Genomic DNA, 19,436 nt, shown 5'->3' with positions numbered 1-19,436 from the left:
GGGCAACTAATATTTGATAAAGCAGGAAAAAACATCCGGTGGAAAAAAGACAGTCTCTTCAATAAATGGTGCTGGGAAAATTGGACAGCTACATGCAAAAGAATGAAACTTGACCACTATCTCACACCATATACAAAAATAAACTCCAAATGGATGAAAGACCTCGATGTGAGGCAGGAATCCATCAAAATTCTAGAGGAGAACATAGGCAGCAACCTCTACGACATCGGCCAAAGCAACCTTTTTCATGACACATCCCCAAAGGCAAGAGAAACAAAAGATAAATTGAACTTATGGTACTTCATCAAGATCAAAAGTTTCTGCACAGCCAAGGAAACAGTCAAGAAAACTAAGAGGCAGCCCACGGAATGGGAGAATATATTTGCAAATGACACTACAGATAAAGGACTGGTATCCAAGATCTACAAAGAACTTCTCAAACTCAATACACGAGAAACAAATAAACAAATCAAAAAATGGGCAGAAGATATGAACAGACACTTTTCCAATGAAGACATACAAATGGCTGACAGACACATGAAAAAATGTTCAAAATCATTAGCCATCAGGGAAATTCAAATCAAAACCACACTGAGATACCACCTTACGCCAGTTAGAATGGCAAAAATAGACAAGGCAAGAAACAACAATTGTTGGAGAGGATGTGGAGAAAGGGGATCCCTCCTACATTATTGGTGGGAATGCAAGTTGGTACAGCCACTCTGGAAAACAGTGTGGAGGTCCCCTTAAAAAGTTAAAAATTGAGCTACCCTATGATCCAGCCATTGCACTACTGGGTGTTTACCCCAAAGATACAGACATAGTAAAGAGAAGGGCCATATGCACCCCAATGTTCATAGCAGCAATGTCCACAATAGCTAAATCGTGGAAGGAGCCGAGATGCCCTTCAACAGATGACTGGATTAAGAAGTTGTGGTCCATATATACAATGGAATATTACTCAGCTATCAGAAAGAATGAGTTCTCAACATTTGCTGCAACATGGATGGGACTGGAGGAGATAATGCTAAGTGAAATAAGTCAAGCAGAGAAAGACAACTATCATATGATCTCTCTCATCTATGGAACATAAGAACTAGGATGATCAGTAGGGGAAGAAAGGGATAAAGAAAGGGGGGGTAATCAGAAGGGGGAATGAAACATGAGAAACTATGGACTCTGAGAAACAAACTGAGGGCCTCAGAGGGAAGGAGGGTGGGGGAATGGGATAGACCGGTGATGGGTAGTAAGGAGGGCACGTATTGCATGGTGCACTGCGTGTTATACGCAACTAATGAATCATCGAGCCTTACATCGGAAACCGGGGATGTACTGTATGGTGACTAACATAATGTAATAAAAAATCATTAAAAAAAATTATGGCAGTGTAATTCTTTTTTAAAAAAAATACTATATGATGTCTAGAAAATAATATTTTTCACCACTTAGCATAATATTTTAAATAAATCTTAAGAATAATTTTATAAATAAAATTGACAGGTACCTTTTTTTTTTTAAGATTTTATTTATTTATTTGACAGAAAGCCAGTGAGAGAGGGAACACAAGCAGGGGGAGTGGGAGCGGAAGAAGCAGGCTCCCAGCTGAGGAGCCTGATGTGGGGCTCGATCCCAAGGACCTGGGATCACACCCTGAGCCAAAGGCAGACGCTCAACGACTGAGCCACTCAAGCACCGCAATTGACAAGTACTTTTAATGTCAAATATAAAATGTAGGGGAAACCATGTCAGAATTGTTCCCTATTCTTCTTCACAAAAATATTTAAAGAGAGAAGGGGCCAAAAGGGGAGTATGCATACATGTCAAGTTCAGATGTTCCAGTCCCCAGAGAGTTAAGAGCATGGCGAAGAACAGTTGAGAGACAAGTAGGGAATGCTTTCGGTGTCCACAGCTGAGTCTTAAGAGAGCCATACTGCCCCTGCAGTCGTTCTGTGTAATCCTTGACTTTTTCTGCATCCCCTTCCTGCCTCTCACCTTATCCCTCATTGCTGTGGCTTCACACTTAGAACAGAACTAGTTGCAAGTCTTGATTAGAAAGGAACCATCACATCATCGTGTCTGTTCAGGAAAGCCTGGCTAGTCACCTGCTTTTCATTTAGAGGAAAGGATAGTACACGTATCCTAAGAAACAAAAATCTGGAATAAAACGGAAAGTAAGATACATAATTCTCCTTCAGAGAACATGTGTTGGCTAATTCCTTTTTCTTGTGGAGATGAGCCTTCTGTGGCCTGCTGTCCATTTCTTTATGGTCTCTGCATCTGGGACGGTTAAAATAACAGCCATGACTGAGCAATACTGCAGGAGATGCTTGTCTTTATATAGTGATAGTCTTCTGTAAAATGAGAAGTTTGGGATTATATCTAAGATTTCTTTCTCAATGTACTATGTATGAGTTTCTTCTTCCTTTCCCTCCCTGTGCTTCAGACAACAGTGTAGGAAGTCAGAGAACGTACAGTGTACTGGTTATTGTCGGTATAAAAGCCGATGGCTGTCACCAGAGCCTGGGGAACTCATAGCAGCTAGCGATGGGAAGCTGTAAAGGGCGTTTGATGCCATGTGACTTACATTCTCAGAATTCATAAGGGGTATTCCTACAAGAAAATGCTGAATTAGAAGGCAACACCAAGATAAAGCAAGTATGTATTAGAGGGGCTCCAAGTTATTAACTATTTATTGATTGAGGTGTCATCTTTTAAAACTAGTTATGAATAGTTTTATTCAGTGTATCACATTTAGATTTTGAAGCGAAGAATGTATTTTAAAGATGATAATGAAGTAAAACCGCAACTCTGAGCTAGGACATTAGCACTTTGAGAGCAGAAACCCTGCGTCTTCTAGGTTTAGGATGTGTTTCCATGATCTAGCATGTCACTGAGCACTTATGAGGCCCTTGGTAAATGTTTGCTACGTAAGATTCTAGGTTTGAAAGTATTTCCCTTGTTACCTGATAATAGAACCAAGGCATTGCTACTAGTACTAGTTGAGTAATGTTTCAGCTGCGTTTTTCCAAGACTTCCACTAACAGAACCCAAATAGCAGCAGAGGAGGAAAAAAAAAAGTGTTCTCTTGGGAGTCTTGAGAATAGACCTGTCCTAATAGCCTGCCTCAAGCATAGCATCAGCTCATATGTTTTAAAAAGTACACCTTTTACATAATCATAATCTCGATGTTGCTTTTTATATAAAAAAGATTCCCAGGGCACCTGGGTGGCACAGTCGTTAAGTGTCTGCCTTCGGCTCAGGGCGTGATCCCAGGGTCCTGGGATCGAGCCCCGTGTCAGGCTTCCTGCTCCACTGGGAGCCTGCTTCTTCCTCTCCCACTCCCCCTGCTTGTGTTCCCTCTCTTGCTGGCTGGCTATCTCTCTCTGTCAAATAAATAAAATCTTAAAAGAAAAAATGATTCCCCCTAAAAAAAAACTTTGAGAGAAATCGGTGCTTCAGAGCACTCCACCATGTTTAGCCTATCCTCTGAGAGCCCCCGCCCACCGCCACTCTCCGGGGGAACATGTTCTCTGAGTGAAGAGCAGAGGTGCAGTGAGTGCGGTTGCAAGTGAAAGAACCAAGACTTTAAAAAAATCTATGCAAATAAAGTCAGGAGAGTAACATAACACGGACCATTAAATGGTGTTTCTTTTTGTCTGGATTGACGTGAAGAATTTTTCGTATCACTTTACGTAGATTCTGATCTTTCACACAGTGGTCTCAGGTTTTGACATTAAGTTACTATGTACTACTTTAATTTCTAGACTCTCCTTCCCATCAAGGAGGTCCTAAATAGGAAGCATTTGCATTGAGTTAGTCTGAAGGAAAAACTGGAACGTGGAGTTAGGCAGACAGATGAACAGCATTTGTGTTGGGGCATGAATGCCACGTCCTCGGAAAATCTTCCAGGCGACTATTTAGATTACGCGTCTCTCCAACTCCTCTAATAGCAATTTTGGGGATTAAAGCCGTAAGATAAAGGTTTCTTACGGTGTCATTGTCATAAGGGAAGGCTGAAGGAATGGAGAGTTAAGGGTAATTATTGAGTGTTAATGATGGTATAACAAGTTCACAAGAGGACTTAAAATAGCAAATAGCATTTATTTGGGTTCTATCTTACTCTGTCTTACTGAGTGACGGTGTGTACATCGTAGGAACAAACATCTTTCTTTTTGTTGTGGTTTCCTTTGTTCAGTTTTGTTGTGGTTTCCTTTGTTCAGTTTTGTTGTGGTTTCCTTTGTTCAGTTTTGTTGTGTTGCTGACTTTTTACCAGTCTGAAACACAAGGTCTGCTCCATACCCCTTCGCCTTTTCCCCATCACATTTACCATGCCTTCTTATGTTGTTCCGCTTAGTGGCTTTTTAACTTTTAACTTTTTTAACTTTTTAACTTCTTAAACTACAACGCATAGTAGTTATAGAAAAACTACAACCCATAGTTTTTATAGAAAAACCCTTCTAGAAATAAGTGTATGTGTGTCTATGTGTATGTGTTTTTGTAGTACATACCACCCACACACATATAAGTAACTGAAATAAGTAAAAGGTTAAATAAAAATCCGTATTTTCTATATACAGTGTCCCCTGATATTCTCTATTCCAGTCTTATCTTAGGGAAAAAAAAAAAAAAACTTTACAACTCACTCAGTTGATATCATAACCCACTAGTGGGTCATGATTCGTTTGAAAAATACTGGCCTGGAATAAATTCACATGTTACTCATTCAGTCAGCACACATAGCCCTTCTGCTAAGAACTGTCAGGGGTACTAGGTTTTCACACACACAAATACTGAGAAGCAGTATGGTGCTTCTGCTCCCTGACATGTGGTATTCTTTTCTGTGAAGCATGTATTAGATAGGAGAAATTCCGTTAAAAAAATAGAAAACCATCTAAGAACAGGGAAGGGAAAAGGTAGGCTTTTTAATTTATTAAGACAATTGAACTGGTCCTTCATTTTCCCCCCAAAACAGAACAAACCCCAAGTCTACGCCCATGTTTGTAGCATACAGGAGCTAGGAGCCCGAATATTCTGGGAAATAAAGCTGACGAGTAATGCCAGGTCATCAAGCTATGCCTTAATTGATCCTGCTAGGCAGTCAAGGGGTTGACGTCTGAGGAGCTCGTTACCTAAATGAAAACATTTAGGTGACAACAGACTCACCAAGAAGCACAGTAAAGAAGCAGTAAGAGAAATAAATAAATAAATAAATAAATAAATTAATTAATTAATTTAAGGAAACTGGAAAAAGAAGGTTCCTATCTCCTGGACTATTCAGTCTATCCTCTCCCCCACAAATTCTGGCTTCTTTGTTTGTTTTTGTTTTTTTTCTCATTAAACTTTTGTTTCAATGGGTCTCAAAATTCGATGACAGATTTAATCATCTCCTTCCAATATTAAAGTTGCCTGTGCCTGGGAATCCTGGGCCAAACTGCCTCTGACTCTTCTCATCAGAATGACTGTTCTTAATTACATTAAATTCAAAATGAAGGGCACCGAACAGATATTTATTGTATGCCTTTTATGTGCTAGCTCCAGGCACTAGAGAGACAGCAGCGAGCAGATAAAGATCTCTTTCCCACAGTACTTAACAGTCTAGTGAACGTGCTATGGTTCGCAGCATTCAGTCTAGTTCTGAATACCAGATAACCCTTGTGATAGTTTTCAGCTCAGAATGAGGTGAGCTTCTTGGTCAGGATCGTCGCTACGCCTCAAACAGACTTCTTTTCTTCTTAACGGAACTAAGCTCAAGATTTTTAACCTGAGGGGCGCCTGGGTGGCACAGCGGTTAAGCGTCTGCCTTCGGCTCAGGGCCTGATCCTGGTGTTATGGGATCGAGCCCCACATCAGGCTCCTCCGCTATGAGCCTGCTTCTTCCTCTCCCACTTCCCCTGCTTGTGTTCCCTCTCTCGCTGGCTGTCTCTCTCTCTGTCAAAAAAATAAATAAAATCTTTAAAAAAAAAAAAAAAGATTTTTAACCTGAGTATCACGAAGGGTCGAAGAGGGAAAGTGAGTTATCAGTCTTTCCAAGAATAGCTTCTGTATGCAACCTTGAGACAAGGAGAATCAGTCAACAGCTAATTTCTCAGGCTGGCTTTAAAAAAATTTGTAAGATATTCCTATCTGTACATATAGGTTAAGTATTGTTTTATGAGGGGGCACCCGGATGGCTCAGTCACTTAAGCGTCTAACTCTTGGTTTCAGCTCAGGTCATGATCTCAGAGTCCAGAGTTTGAGCTCCATGTCCAGCTCTGCACTCAGCATGGAGTCTGCTCCCTCTTTCTCCCTCTCACTCCTCCTCTGCCCCATCCCACCTAAAATAAATACATAAATAAAATCTAAAAAAAAAAAGTATAGGGAATGCCTGGAAAGCTCAGTTGGTTAAGCATCTGCCTTCGGCTCAGGTCATGATACCAGGGTCCTGGGATCGAGCCCCACATTGGGCTCCCTGCTCAGTGGGAAGCCTGCTTTTCCCTCTCCCTCTGCCATTACCTCTGCTTATGCTCTCTGGCTTTGTCTCTCTGTCAAATAAATAAATAAAATCTTAAAAAAACAAAACAAAACAAAAAAAACCTTTGGCAGTGAATTTTAAATTACTTTTTAATGTGCATTAAATATTATTTGAAAGTTGTTTATGTTCTGTATCTTCAAAACAAATTCTTGTAACTTTAAGAAAGTTTTTTGTCTTTTGGAGAGAGTTTACAGGGTAGATTCTTCTTTCAACTCTTCATTTCTAAAACTGAGTACTTTCTAAAACTGCCTGCTTAAAACCAAAACGAGAACAAAGGTTGATAATACTATAGAAAAGTTGATTAGAGAAAAATAGAGTGATTGAAAAGTAGAGGCCAAACATAGAAACTGGTAGATTCTTAAAACAGAAGAGAAGTCAGAATTGAACAATTGATTTCAGAAGACTGCAGTGCTTTCCTTAAACATCTTTATTACTCTTCTTTGGTTGATAAATAGCACGTATATTAGCTTTTAAAAGACTCATACCATTTTATTTCTCGTTAGTACTCTGTGTAATACCTAATTAATCTTACCGACTTGCGTTAGTAATAACCAGATTCTTAGCCTGCATAACTTGTTTTAAATCATTAGAAAAGTAATTACACCTATATGCATAATGATGTATTTTTAAATATATTGTTAACCCTATTTAAAAACGTATGTTAAAAGATAATTAGAACAAAAGGAATGTTCTAGTAATAAACTGATAAGGATATTCATTTAATTGTCTACAATTACATATCAGAGTATATGAAGCAGGAGTCTTTCAGTTTTTCTGTGCATTGCAGTAACTTGACCATTTATATTTTAACTTTAAGCCTCAAGCTGAGAAATATATCTGGAAATCATTTTAAAATTAAGATTTTATTGTTGCTAGCCCTAAGGAGTTCCTTCTTTCTTTAATTATGTTTGTAGTATCTTCTAATCTATTTCTACTAGGCTTTTTTCCTTTCTCTTACTCACTTCTATGATGCATATATTATATTATGGAATTACTTCCTGCGTGGCCACAGCTTAGGGAACTGTTTATAATCTTTGTTACTTTAAATCTTAAGACATCAGAAATAAGCTTAAAGTCTAATTAATGTTGAGGCCTTTCTTTACGAAAAGTGGAATATTTCATATCCCTTTAAAAGGGTTGCATTTTTTCCTAAGAAAGAAACACTCTTCCCTTCATAGGCCTTGCAGGTGGGAAAGCAGGACCCTTAAGGGAAGATTGGGACTATCCAGGATGTTTCTGCCTAAAGAGGACGTGTGTTAACCACAACCCCTAATGCTGCGGCACTTTCGATCCATGCTCCCCTCCTCAGCTGTTTTCTTAAAGGATACAAGAGCACTTGGGTTTTTTGTTTTAACTTGTAAAATATTTAAAATTTCAAAAAGCACAACATAATTTTATTTTCTGTAACCCAAGAGAGCAGGTCCTATAATGTTCTGAGTCCTATGATTCTACATTTTCTCTGTGCCATTGTCAGCATTTCAGAAGTGTTCTTTGCCAGACAAAAGGAAGTTAACCGAAGTCTCTGTCCAGACATGCATACTGATTTAGACAAGAGACTATCTACAACGTAGAAATCTAAAGATATTTATGAAACTGAACATTGCTGTGCTGTTTTGAAGCACTAGGCATCAATCCAACTTAACAAATTTTATTTCCCTATTAATGTACCTTTAATGTAGGTGGAATTCCTACAGAATCTGGAGAACTTTTTAAGTTGAAACTATTTAGGGGGTCCTGGGTGGCCCAGTCAGTTAACTGTCTGCCTTCGACTCAGGTCATGATGCCAAGGTCCTGGGATCGAGCCCCGCCTTGGGCTCCCTGCTCAGCGGAAAACCTGCTTCTCCCTCTCCCGCTCCTCCTGCTTGTGCTCTCTTTCTCTTTCTGTGTCAAATAAATAAATAAAATCATTAAAAAAAAAAAAATTTAGACACCCTCCTTTTGGACCTAAGAATGATGACATTTCTGCAACTAATGACATACATACCAAGATTTTTAAGCAAGGAGAACTGTAATTCAGAGTTCAATGTGAAGTTTTCTTCTCTATACAGATCAGTAAGTTATCAAAGACGTAACAGTATGCTCAGTTTTTAAAAGAGAGTTGAGAAAACATTAACTCTTCATGGGACACAGTCTAGCCTTTAGAACATTGGCTTAGCCTAAAGTGAAATATTTCCAGCAATATTCTCAAACCTTTGCATTGCCACAGTCAAGCTCTCTAGGCTTGTCAGAATGAACTGTCCACCAGTCATCTAGAAATTTAGTAGAGATCAGCTGGCTTTTTTTTTTTTTTTTTTAATAAACAGGCATTTAATTAGATATTGGCCTAAGTTTATGTTGGATTTCTTGCCTATCTTAACATTAAAGATAAAAAGAAGAAAGCCAGATTCATGTTAAGGCAACAGAGTAGATGAACCTGGAAGGCATTGTGTTGAGTGAAATAAGCCAGGCAAAGAAAGAAAGACAAATACTGTGTGGTATTACTCATAGGTGGAATCTAAAAATACATATGTAGCGGCACCTGGGTGGTTCAGTCGGTTAAGCAGCTGGCTCTTGTTTTCAGGTCAGGTCATGATCTCAGGGTCCTGGGATCGAGCCCTGCCTCAGGCTCTGCACTCAGCAGGGAGTCTGCTTGAGGATTCCCTCACTCTCTCGGCCCCTCCCCTTGCTCACATGCACTTGCTCTCTCTCTCTCTCTAACATAAATAAATACATAATTTTAAAAATTAATTAAAAAATATATGTATATCAAGCTCACATAAACAGTAGATTAACAGTTGCCAGGAGGCTGGTGGATGGGGAAAAAGAGGAGGGTTTGATAGAAGGTTACAAACTTTTAGTTGTAAGAAGAAGTTCTAAGGACCTAATGTATAACGTGGTGACTATAGTTGGTAACAGTGTAGTGTATACCTGAAATTTCCTGAGTAGAACAAAGTGTTCTCACCAAAAAGAGAGGAAAACAAATGGCAGATATGTGACGTGATGGGTGTGTTAGTTAACTCGATAGTGGGAATCCTTTCACGGTGTATACTTCTATCAACTCGTGTTTTACGATTTACCTATATTACAGTTTTGTCAGTTATACCTCAGTAAATCTGGGGGAAAAAGAATGACCGAATTTTGAAATATTTTTTTAACAGGTTGTATCAATCAGTGAAAATTCTATATTCCTTTGGCATCTTTGTGACGTATTCAATTCAGTTCTATGTCCCGGCAGAGATCATCATCCCTGTGATCACATCCAAATTTCATGCTAAATGGAAACAAATCTGTGAATTTGCAATAAGGTCCTTCTTGGTTGCTATTACATGTAAGTATTACTACGCATTTATATCATCGTAATTTTTTCTTGTTGAATTTTGTGTAATGAAGCTACTTAAAGTATATGTCAAAGTATATTTTTTAAAAACAATTTATTTACATAGCGGAGATAATTTGGGGTTAAAATTCCATTATTCTACTGTTGTATAAGAAAAACGTAAACCAGATCCTATTACACTTAAAAGAACTAATCAAATTATCATTTTGAAAACTACATCAGTGGTGATTAAAATATAAGTATTTTTAGATCAGATGCATAACGGACTCCTTATATTGTTGCTACACATTTTATTTTGGTTTTAGTTTTCCTCGGGTTTTTTATTTCTGCTAACTTTTGTATATTTAACAGTTTAACTCTCCATGACTACCTATACAAATGGGTTTTGTTTTGTTTTGGTCTTTAATAATTTCAGTGGCTAATTTTACTCATTATTCGGAGGAATGTGTGTAATCTCGTCTCAAGGTTTCATAGTATAAAATGCCTCCACCAGGGAGCACTAATTATGGAGACCTGTGGAGAAGAAGCTTGATTTTGGTACAGTGGAAACAGTGTGAGTTTTGGGGTCACACTGACCTCACGGTTCAAACCTACCGCTCACCTGCTGGTATCTTTGGACAAGTTCCACACCATCTGTAAGCCCCTCTTTCTTCAACTGTGAAATGAAGAAAGAGTTCCTTAATGGCGTTCTTGTAGGGTTTAAGAATATTAACAAAGTAGCCAGAAGTTATAATTGTCACCATTATTGTTGTAACCGCAAATATAAGATGACTGTAACTCTGAACCAAGATTACCTAGAATGATACCAGGGCCCATTGGAAATGGGTCAGCTTTCTGTGGAAGATAGGAGTAACCATCTTGGCCCAGTCAAGGCGAGAGAATGAGAGAGCTAGAAATTCGGGACAACTGTAATTTCAGTGAGCAGCTTGGGGTGGAGCTTATGCCTACAGGTCTAAAGAAAAAGCAAAGCTGGGAAAAGTAAATGAAACTTTTTTCCAAAGTAATCATTTGAATAAATTATAGCCATAATAAGGTAAATCATATTGAAGAGTGAAGTCAGTAAGCCCATATGCTGATGACTAATAAAACGTTCAGTAGGAAAAAGTTATTTTAAGACATTTTGAAATATTTCTTACATATTGTTTTTATTGATATTTTGACAACTGTACTAAATGAAAAGGCTGATTTCAGTACAAGTCCCTTTTATCATAGGTGTAAGACTTCTATTCTGAAAGCGTATCTCCTTTTAGAATTAGTTACTGAAGGAGCTTGAAGGAGCTTGTTAGGAAATGTTAAAGGGATTTAATAACTTCTGATAGTTCGGTAACTTCACCCATTTCTGCACATTGGCCGCCATTGTTATGTCCAAGCGACCTGTCTGCACACCCGCTCCCGGGAGTCTATTCCCAGAAGCCAGGGGCTCTCCTCAGGAGCTGAGTTCATGACACACAGAATGGCCGGTGTTTCTTTGCTGCTCCTCTCTTGGGTAAAAATAGTTAAAGCTACTCAGCGGTAATTGAGGGTTATAGTTATAGTTACAGCATGCTTCGGCCAAAGAGAACGCACACCAGCTAGTATTGCCTTCCACTTCACCGGGACACATCATCAGACGCTGAGCTTCGCTGGCGTCTTTGGCACATGCTTCCAAATTAAAGTAAAAGCCAGCTGATATGCATGACGGGACTGTTTTTCCTCTGCTCTGTAAAGCACTTGACAAGCTTTGGGGGCACGCTCCACAGGGATGAGTGTGTGGGCAGCCGATGGGGCCCTGTGACGTCCACAGAGCAGACTGCGACACGAGCAGTGAGAGTGGAGGCGCAGCTGGCTGTGCTTTGAAAATTGGGTCTCTTTCAGTGTTCTGTAATCCTTTCCAAGTACCGAGCCCAAGTTTGTAATACTGGTCTCAAAGTAGTGAGTTTACCAGCTTGGATTATATTGGTTACTCCCAAGTCTCTATTTCACATTTGAATCATCATGTCAAAGTATCTTCTTAGTGCAACTCAAAAGCTTGGAAAGATGGGTCAGACTCTTTCTACCTGTTTCCCGTCGGCATTTACTGGCTATAGAGGCATCGCACAGGTGAGGGGGAAGCGTGACTAGAAGCTGGCCAACGGCCACCATCAACTACAATAAATACCTTTTATTTTACAAGCAAACCTGTAGAGAGAACTGTTAAACTTTGAATTAAAATGAACACTGAGACCAGTATTTTAATTCCATGCTTGAATTGAATCTGTGAAATACTATTTCTTTCTATTATTGTCCAATTCATTGATCTTTCTACTATTTCTAATTTGAAAACTTTTTGGCTTTGGGAGTTTGCTTTCTGGTCTTAGGAGACTATGACTACAAAGCACCAAAAAATATAAACCTTAGTAGTTTTTAGAATACTAGAGAAGATACACTAAAATCCTTCATTTCAGTTGCCACTTCAGGTGAGGAAAGCTGTATCCCCTCATATTCTATCTAAGAGTCAGGAGGTATGTGGGGAGTACCGTTAATTATTTGTGTAATTAAAATTTATGTGCTGGAGTGTTCCTCACAGTTTTGTTGTTGATGTTATAATATCAAGTATTTTGTTTTTTTTCTCTATATTTTCTTCTCTGTGTTTTCATCCTGTAGATGCAAAGAATGGACTTAAAATAGGCTTTTTATTTTTTTTAATGAGAGGAAAATTCATGCTTTAAGGATACATTCTTTTTCTCTATAATATAGTTTTGGGAAATACTGAATAAACTTAATTAGTATTTAATAGATCTAGTCATAACACCTGTCTGTAAATGATATAGGACAGCCTATTTACAGTAATCCTATAGTAAATATTTGTAATGAATAAATCCTCTGTATCCCAGACTATCCTTTGACTTCCTGTTTTTGGAGGTTTTTATATATCAAATTTCCCTAAAATGTATATATTTGTCTTCCTTATCGACTAATAGCATTACCAAATAATACTTCAAGCCATTTTTTACTAGCAGATATCTACTGATTATATAAGGTTTAAAGGATGACTTCAGCTAATTGATAAATTTAATGATTTAAAGGTGTTTGATAAGGGACACCTGGGGGGCTCAGTCAGTTAAGTATCTGCCTTTGGCTTCTGGCATGATCCCAGGGTTCTCAGATCAAGCCCCACATCGGGCTCCCTGCTCAGTGGGGAATCTGTTTCTCCCTCTGCCTTCTGTTCCCCATTCTGTGCTGTGTGTGTGTGTGTGTGTGTGTGTGTGTGTGTGTGTGTGTGTCTCAAATAAACAAATAAAATCTTTAAAAAAAATTAAAAAATGAAAGTGTTTGATAAACGGAATTTTAGTCTGAATGAACAAATTCTAAAAAACCTATAGTGTGGGGCGCCTGGGTAGCACAGTCGTTAAGCGTCTGCCTTCAGCTCAGAGCATGATCCCGGTGTTCCGGGATCAAGTCCCACATCAGGCTCCTCCGCTGGGAGCCTGCTTCTTCCTCTCCCACTCCCCTGCTGTGTTCCCTCTCTCGCTGGCTGTCTCTCTGTCACATAAATAAATAAAATCTTAAAAAAAAAAAAAAAACCTATAGTGTTCCTCCACATGGTTTTCCAACCATATTTCACTTGATTTTTACTAATAACAGCTGGATTATAGAAAAACACGAATGAGGAAAAATGAATTCCAAAATGAAAAGCTCTTCAGATGGCAATGTTCTAGTCCTGCTTGTCTGGCCTTCCTTCTGTACTGCCATCTAGTATAAGTAGGTAGAAGTGTGTCCCCATGAAATGGATGTTGTCAATGAAATTTGAAAGGTCCTAATTATGTTTGGGAGTTATTATAGTTCCATGGAGAAACATGTTAAAAGAATGTAGCAAGCATCTATTCAACAGGGAGCCCACTTTATCAAGCATTTCTAGGTTAGAGCTGCAACTTCTTCAAAGTCTTATTTAGGAAAGTTTCCCACACTTCAGTCCTCTAGGTATGAGGCTAGGTTTATAATTTCCAAATCATTTTTAGGGTTTTAGCTTTCAAAAGAAATTAAATAGGAAATAACAAATATTTCCACGAAACCTGGTAGTTCCAAATTAATACCATAACCTCCTGAAAAGCATTGAGAACCACAAAGAGAACAGGGGAAGGAAAAAAACCCGTAACCTAAAAATTAAGAAGTGGAGAAACCAGTAGGCTGCAAACTGAAGACTTAATTACAGAGCCCAAGTTAAATTATATATACACCAAGAAAGTTCAGCAAGAGACAAAGAGGCTAGAACTGAGAAACACAAAAGTATGTAAACTTAGTGTTAAAAAGAGAGGGATAGGGCTGTCTGGGGGTCTCAGTCGGTTGAGCGCCTGACTTTTGATTTCGGCTCAGGTCATGATCTCAGGGTCATGAGATCAAGTCCTGCATTGGACTCCATGCTCAGTGGAGAGCCTGCTTGAGTTTCTCTCCTTCTACCCCTCCCCCTGCTCTCTCTCTCTAAAAATAAAAGAGAGAGAGGGATAAAAAAAAGATTAGAAGGAAGATGGTAGCTTTAGGAGACAAGTTAGGAAGAGCCAACTCATGCATCAGTGGAGTCCTCAAAGCCAGAACTGTGGTGACGGAATCCTCGTTGGTGACAGGCAGGGGTGACGTAGCCCCCATAGCTGGCATATGAGCAGACTCAGTTGTTATTTCTGGTGGCCGCTCCACACCCCCAGCAAGTCGTTCGGTGAGCCGGTTTAGGACATTTGAGAAAGGAATATGAGTCTTGGTTTTTACAGACCCTCTGTTGATACCTTCGGCAAGAGAAGGGTAAGTAGGATCAAGAAAGTGCCAGATCAAGGCTTTTCAGAAAGCTTGCCAGCAGTTTGGAAGAAAATCTGGTCAACAGTACTGGTACATTATTTTTTTTTTTAACTTTTCATTTTGAAATAATTCAGAAAAGTTATAAAAGAAAGTAGAGTTACCTACATTTAGTACTCATGTAAGTATTCAGTATTTAAATAAGGAGAGTATGTATTTTCATTTTCTAGGTGCTGGCGCAGTTCTGATTCCTCGTTTGGATATTGTGATTTCCTTCGTTGGAGCTGTGAGCAGCAGCACGTTGGCCCTGATCCTACCACCCTTGGTTGAAATTCTTACGTTTTCTAAGGAACACTACAATATATGGATGATCCTGAAAAATATTTCTATAGCGTTCACTGGAGTTGTTGGTTTCCTTTTGGGTACATATGTAACTGTTGAAGAAATTATTTATCCTACTCCCACAGTTATAGCTGGCACTCCACAAAATCCTTCTCTGAATTTGAATTCAACATGCTTTACATCTGGTTTGAAATAGTGGAAGCAGAATTATGAGTCTTCTCCTTTTGTCTCAGTTCTGAAAATGATGAAAATAAGAACTAGTAGAATACATTGCCATGTGCTTAAAACTAGAACCAAATTCTCTTTTCTTTTGGCGCAATAAGGGTATTTTAGTAGTAAACTGTAATTCTTTACCGATCGTGGTAAACTATGACAGATTATTGGTTTAAATATCAGCAATAATTTCAACAAATGTCCTGAAAATTTTTTTAATTAAAATTAAGAAATTAAAATGTAGAAAAATTAAAGAATAAAAAGACTTCCACTATTCTTCAATCAATCAGAAATACTCCAACCAAGATTCTCTTTTACACCGATGCTCCTCTTTCCCCACCCAGTTGAGGAGAGAACACGGTTCTAATAATAAGAGAATCAAAGAAGGACATAGTTAACAAAAATCTTCTCACTATCTCGGTGAATATCAAAGTGGACTTGGTGTTTAATGTAAAAATGTCTTAATCATGTTTTTACTAGAGAGCCAAATACTTAATGATTCATCCCTGGAAGGATAGAAAACTCATTAGCCCTAATGTAAACATCAGAAATCCCTACAACCAGAATTATTCTACACTGTTCTCTGATGGTAGTTGATCTGCCCAGTGAAAACTCTGAGGCACTGTGTGAGATCCTGACTTTGTGACTCAGTAAAATTTAAATAGACTTCAAGGGTTATCCAACACAATTCCCTTATTTTTTACCTAAGAAAATTCATGCCCAGAAAGGTTAAGTAACTTGGTTAAGACCACGCAGCTTTGAGACCAAGCAAGAGAACCTGATCTTTTGACCCCCAGTCCAGGACTTTTTATTTTTCACATCACATCCAGGAAAAAGAATAAATTATGTCCAGTTTAGCCTGTAGCATTGCATCTATTTAATTATTTTAATACTTGGAAAGCCAGTGATCTTTGAATCGTATATGTGACCTGACCATAAAGATCAGAGAACTCTAAAAAGCGTGTATTACAGCCATATAAACCCCAACAAGAGAAAGAAGTTTTCTGTTGTTTTGTTTTGGTTTATTTTAAAGAATAGAAACTACATGCTGTTTTAACTGCTGGCTAGTAAAAGGTACCCAGCTACTCTGTTTATGGCTCAAACTCTCCTTACTAGTTCTTCCCTTTTTGGGTTTTGTAGGCACCATCTTTCTCAATGGCAGAAAATGGGTATCTGACAAAATACAGGACTTGTGTATTCCTTCCAGCCCTGTGGCTTTATTATAGCCTTTTAGTGATCTGAAGGGGCAGGATAAAAAAAAAAAAAAAACCATAAAGAAATTTATGTTGAGGAAAAATCAAGGCAATAATAGACTACTAAATCTTGAGACACTCCCGGTTTCTTCCAAAGAGAAATACCTTTTATTACTTCATATTCGTCAAGCCCATTTATTAACCAAAACAATCTCAGTTGACAAGAAAAATGAAAAATTTTAGGTTTAAAACATTAAGAATCTTGACTTTTTAAAAAGTTCATGCTTCAAAACATGTTGAACTTTTTAATCAGGCTGACGGTACCCTGATTTGTAACACTGTGTCATCCAGATCACTGTCGTGTATGTAGTCTGTGTTTTTATACATGAATGTTAACTTAGTTCAAGTATCTTTTGCTTTGCATCATTGAGTCATCAAATACAATTCTAACAAAGTATCAGAAGCTTTATTTTTGTACAAATTCATAAGAGTCAAACTTTTTTTAAACATTTACATTAGATATCACCAATAATTGTTTGTGATACTTTTATATCAAATCTGTTCTGGTGAGCTTTTAGTCATACTGAGAGAATGTGGAAGAAGTTATAGGAAATGTAGTCATCATTGAAACTGTTATATAATCATGTGTCTAAGAATAAATTAGGGTTTTTTTTTAAATGTATAACTTGGTATAAAATGACTTGAAAACCATTATTTAATAGAAAGCACTATTATTTTGTCAGCCGTCTTCAGATATTTCTAGTCTATGCATGAAATTTTGTTTATACTTTGACCTGTTTATTTTCCTTATTAATTAATCAAATTCAATAAATTTTGAATATTTGATCATAGCAATAAATAAATTTTAGATTCAGCTTGAACAAAATGTCGAGCGCATTATCAACCAGGCTTCCTTATGCAGCGACTGCTGAATCGACAGCCACTAAATCATCGATACTTTAAGTACAAGAGAAAAGTTGAAATGTTGAAAGAAGCGGCTAAAAGGGAGAGACTAGTTTTAATCCCTAACAAGAAACTGTTTAGATGTAAAGCAGAAATGCACCCTTACTTAAGGATTTTTGATGATGTATTTTATTTGCAAAAAAAATCAGTGGCAATGTTTTTCCTCTGAAAATTTAGTTTTAATGAGTCACAACATTTTCTAAAGATTTTTAGAGAAGATGTTTTGATGAGACCAGCTGTTGCTTTTATTTTCGGGCCTGGAAAAATGAGAGCAATCGCACCTGTCAAATTGTGCATCCGGTGTCTTGGTCCCTTACGCCATGGCTCAGACGACTGCCGCATTTCCTCTGCCACAATAAAGAGCCTCTTTGAAAGCGAATCAGGTGCCTGAGAGCCCTTTCTAAACCACAGAGGTGGGGGAGGGACAGGAGAGCTTCATTCACCTCTGCTGACTTCAGTTCTAAGTTGGTTATCCCTCGTCCTTTACCTTCAAAAGCGTGTCGCCAGTTTCAGAGTCAACTTGTCAAAACACTGGTTTTCAGAGATATATATATATATATATATATATATAAAATTTTTTTTTTTTTTCAATCAGAGGAGCTTCTTTTCCCCACATGGTCAGATTTCTCCACAATTTAATAAGAACTAGGGTTTTTTCCTCGGTTAAAGACCAATTTGTATGATGTTATCAAATAAAAAAGTATACTGGATCAGCAAATGCCACATTATGTTTTAATTCTGTCCTTGCTGGATTCTCCTTTCTTAAAACCATTTCTGCCTCTCATCTAGGCAGCGTACTTAACGTTTTTACAAGCATTTAATGCAATGTGCATGTTGTAAATTTCCTAACAGGGCCTAATTTCATTCAGTATTTTCAGAATAGTTACAGGAAAGCTGTCTAACTGCAAAGCACTATAAAAATATTAATGGAACTCTGAATTAGAGCTCCGTGTTAGTGCCATTTCTAGCTGTGGCAAAGCACAGGTCTTAGCGGAGCTTACCGGTGGCATTCTTCACTAGATGTCCGCCCCGACAGCATCTGAGGAGTGCGTTTGTTTACAGTAGGTTTCAACCTCAGTTCTCCTTTCTTGGTTTAAAACAGAGACGATGCAGAGTAGAGATAATGGAAATCATAAATAAAAATTTAAAAATTATGCCAGTGGCCCAATGAATATTTTCTGTTGGGGAATAAGATTTGGTAAAAATACAGACCATTGATCATGTAAAATGAGTGTGTTTTTTTTAAATGAATCAATTTTGTCCATTTTGGCTGATCTAGCTTCCCCCTTCATAAGAAAATTTGAGAACTTCGATCTAAAAGGTGTGACAAGGTACTTCCTAACGTTAAGTGGCTGACCGCAATAGTTAACACTCCGGCAGTGTTATGGGTAATCTTATTCATGCCCCTAGTGCTTACTCGGTTAAACGCCTTAATGAAAGTGGTTGGTTTTCACCTAGGAGATAAGAAAACATGCTTAAGAAATGACTGGAAATGCTATTTATTACCCTATGATAAATGAGATGAAGACTTACTCTCATTCTTAAAATGTCATATTAAAATTAGCTACTTCTTATGCACGCATTCCATGTGAATTAGATACTGATATGAACAACCATTTAAATTGGGTCCAGAAGGATGATGTGTTGAAAGATCACTCCAAAAATTATTCCATTAGAGTTTTCCTGATAACAAATAGGAAAGCAAATGCTTATACAGTGAATAAATTAAGCTGTGGATTTTTGTGTTTTTCAAAATGGTTTTGTCAGTTTGAAAACTAAATGTTATTGCACTTGAGTCAGTCCTTTTTCTTTTAACTTATTTTTCTTTACAATATTAAAAAAAACCCTGTCTTAAAGTACTGTAACTCTTCTGAATTTTCAATAAAATATAATTATTTTGCTTGCAAATGCCTTTTTACATGAATTTGTCTTCTATAAGGTTAAATGATATTGACAGATGTCATAAGCTGAAAACGGCACTAGTATATTCTCACCATACATTTTAATCAGTCTTTGTGGTTAATTCTTTGTCATGTGATCTTCAACCTTGGAAGTTGATACTATGTACCTCTGAGATTTAAGAGCTGAAATTGATTAAAAATGAAGGGACATACTCTAAACCGTGACCTGACCCTCCTACAGAGTCAATGCAGAA

At 37.8% G+C, this 19,436-nt stretch overlaps 1 protein-coding gene across 1 annotated transcript in view; it reads left to right on the top strand.

Annotated features, from left to right (window-relative positions):
• The window catches only part of SLC36A4 (solute carrier family 36 member 4), a 60,646-nt gene extending 41,457 nt beyond the window's left edge, over positions 1-19,189 (top strand). Inside the window, exons 10-11 of the mRNA XM_048217334.2 lie at positions 9,649-9,818; positions 14,801-19,189. Of these exons, the coding sequence (XP_048073291.1) occupies positions 9,649-9,818; positions 14,801-15,108 (478 nt within the window). The 3' untranslated portion in view covers positions 15,109-19,189. The remainder of the gene's footprint in view (positions 1-9,648; positions 9,819-14,800) is intronic.
• Positions 19,190-19,436: the final 247 nt, after the last annotated feature.

This window comes from Ursus arctos, unplaced genomic scaffold (genome assembly GCF_023065955.2).
Source record: "Ursus arctos isolate Adak ecotype North America unplaced genomic scaffold, UrsArc2.0 scaffold_22, whole genome shotgun sequence".
In the NCBI taxonomy this organism is placed as follows: domain Eukaryota; kingdom Metazoa; phylum Chordata; class Mammalia; order Carnivora; family Ursidae; genus Ursus; species Ursus arctos.
This window is presented reverse-complemented; position numbering and strand designations above follow the sequence as displayed.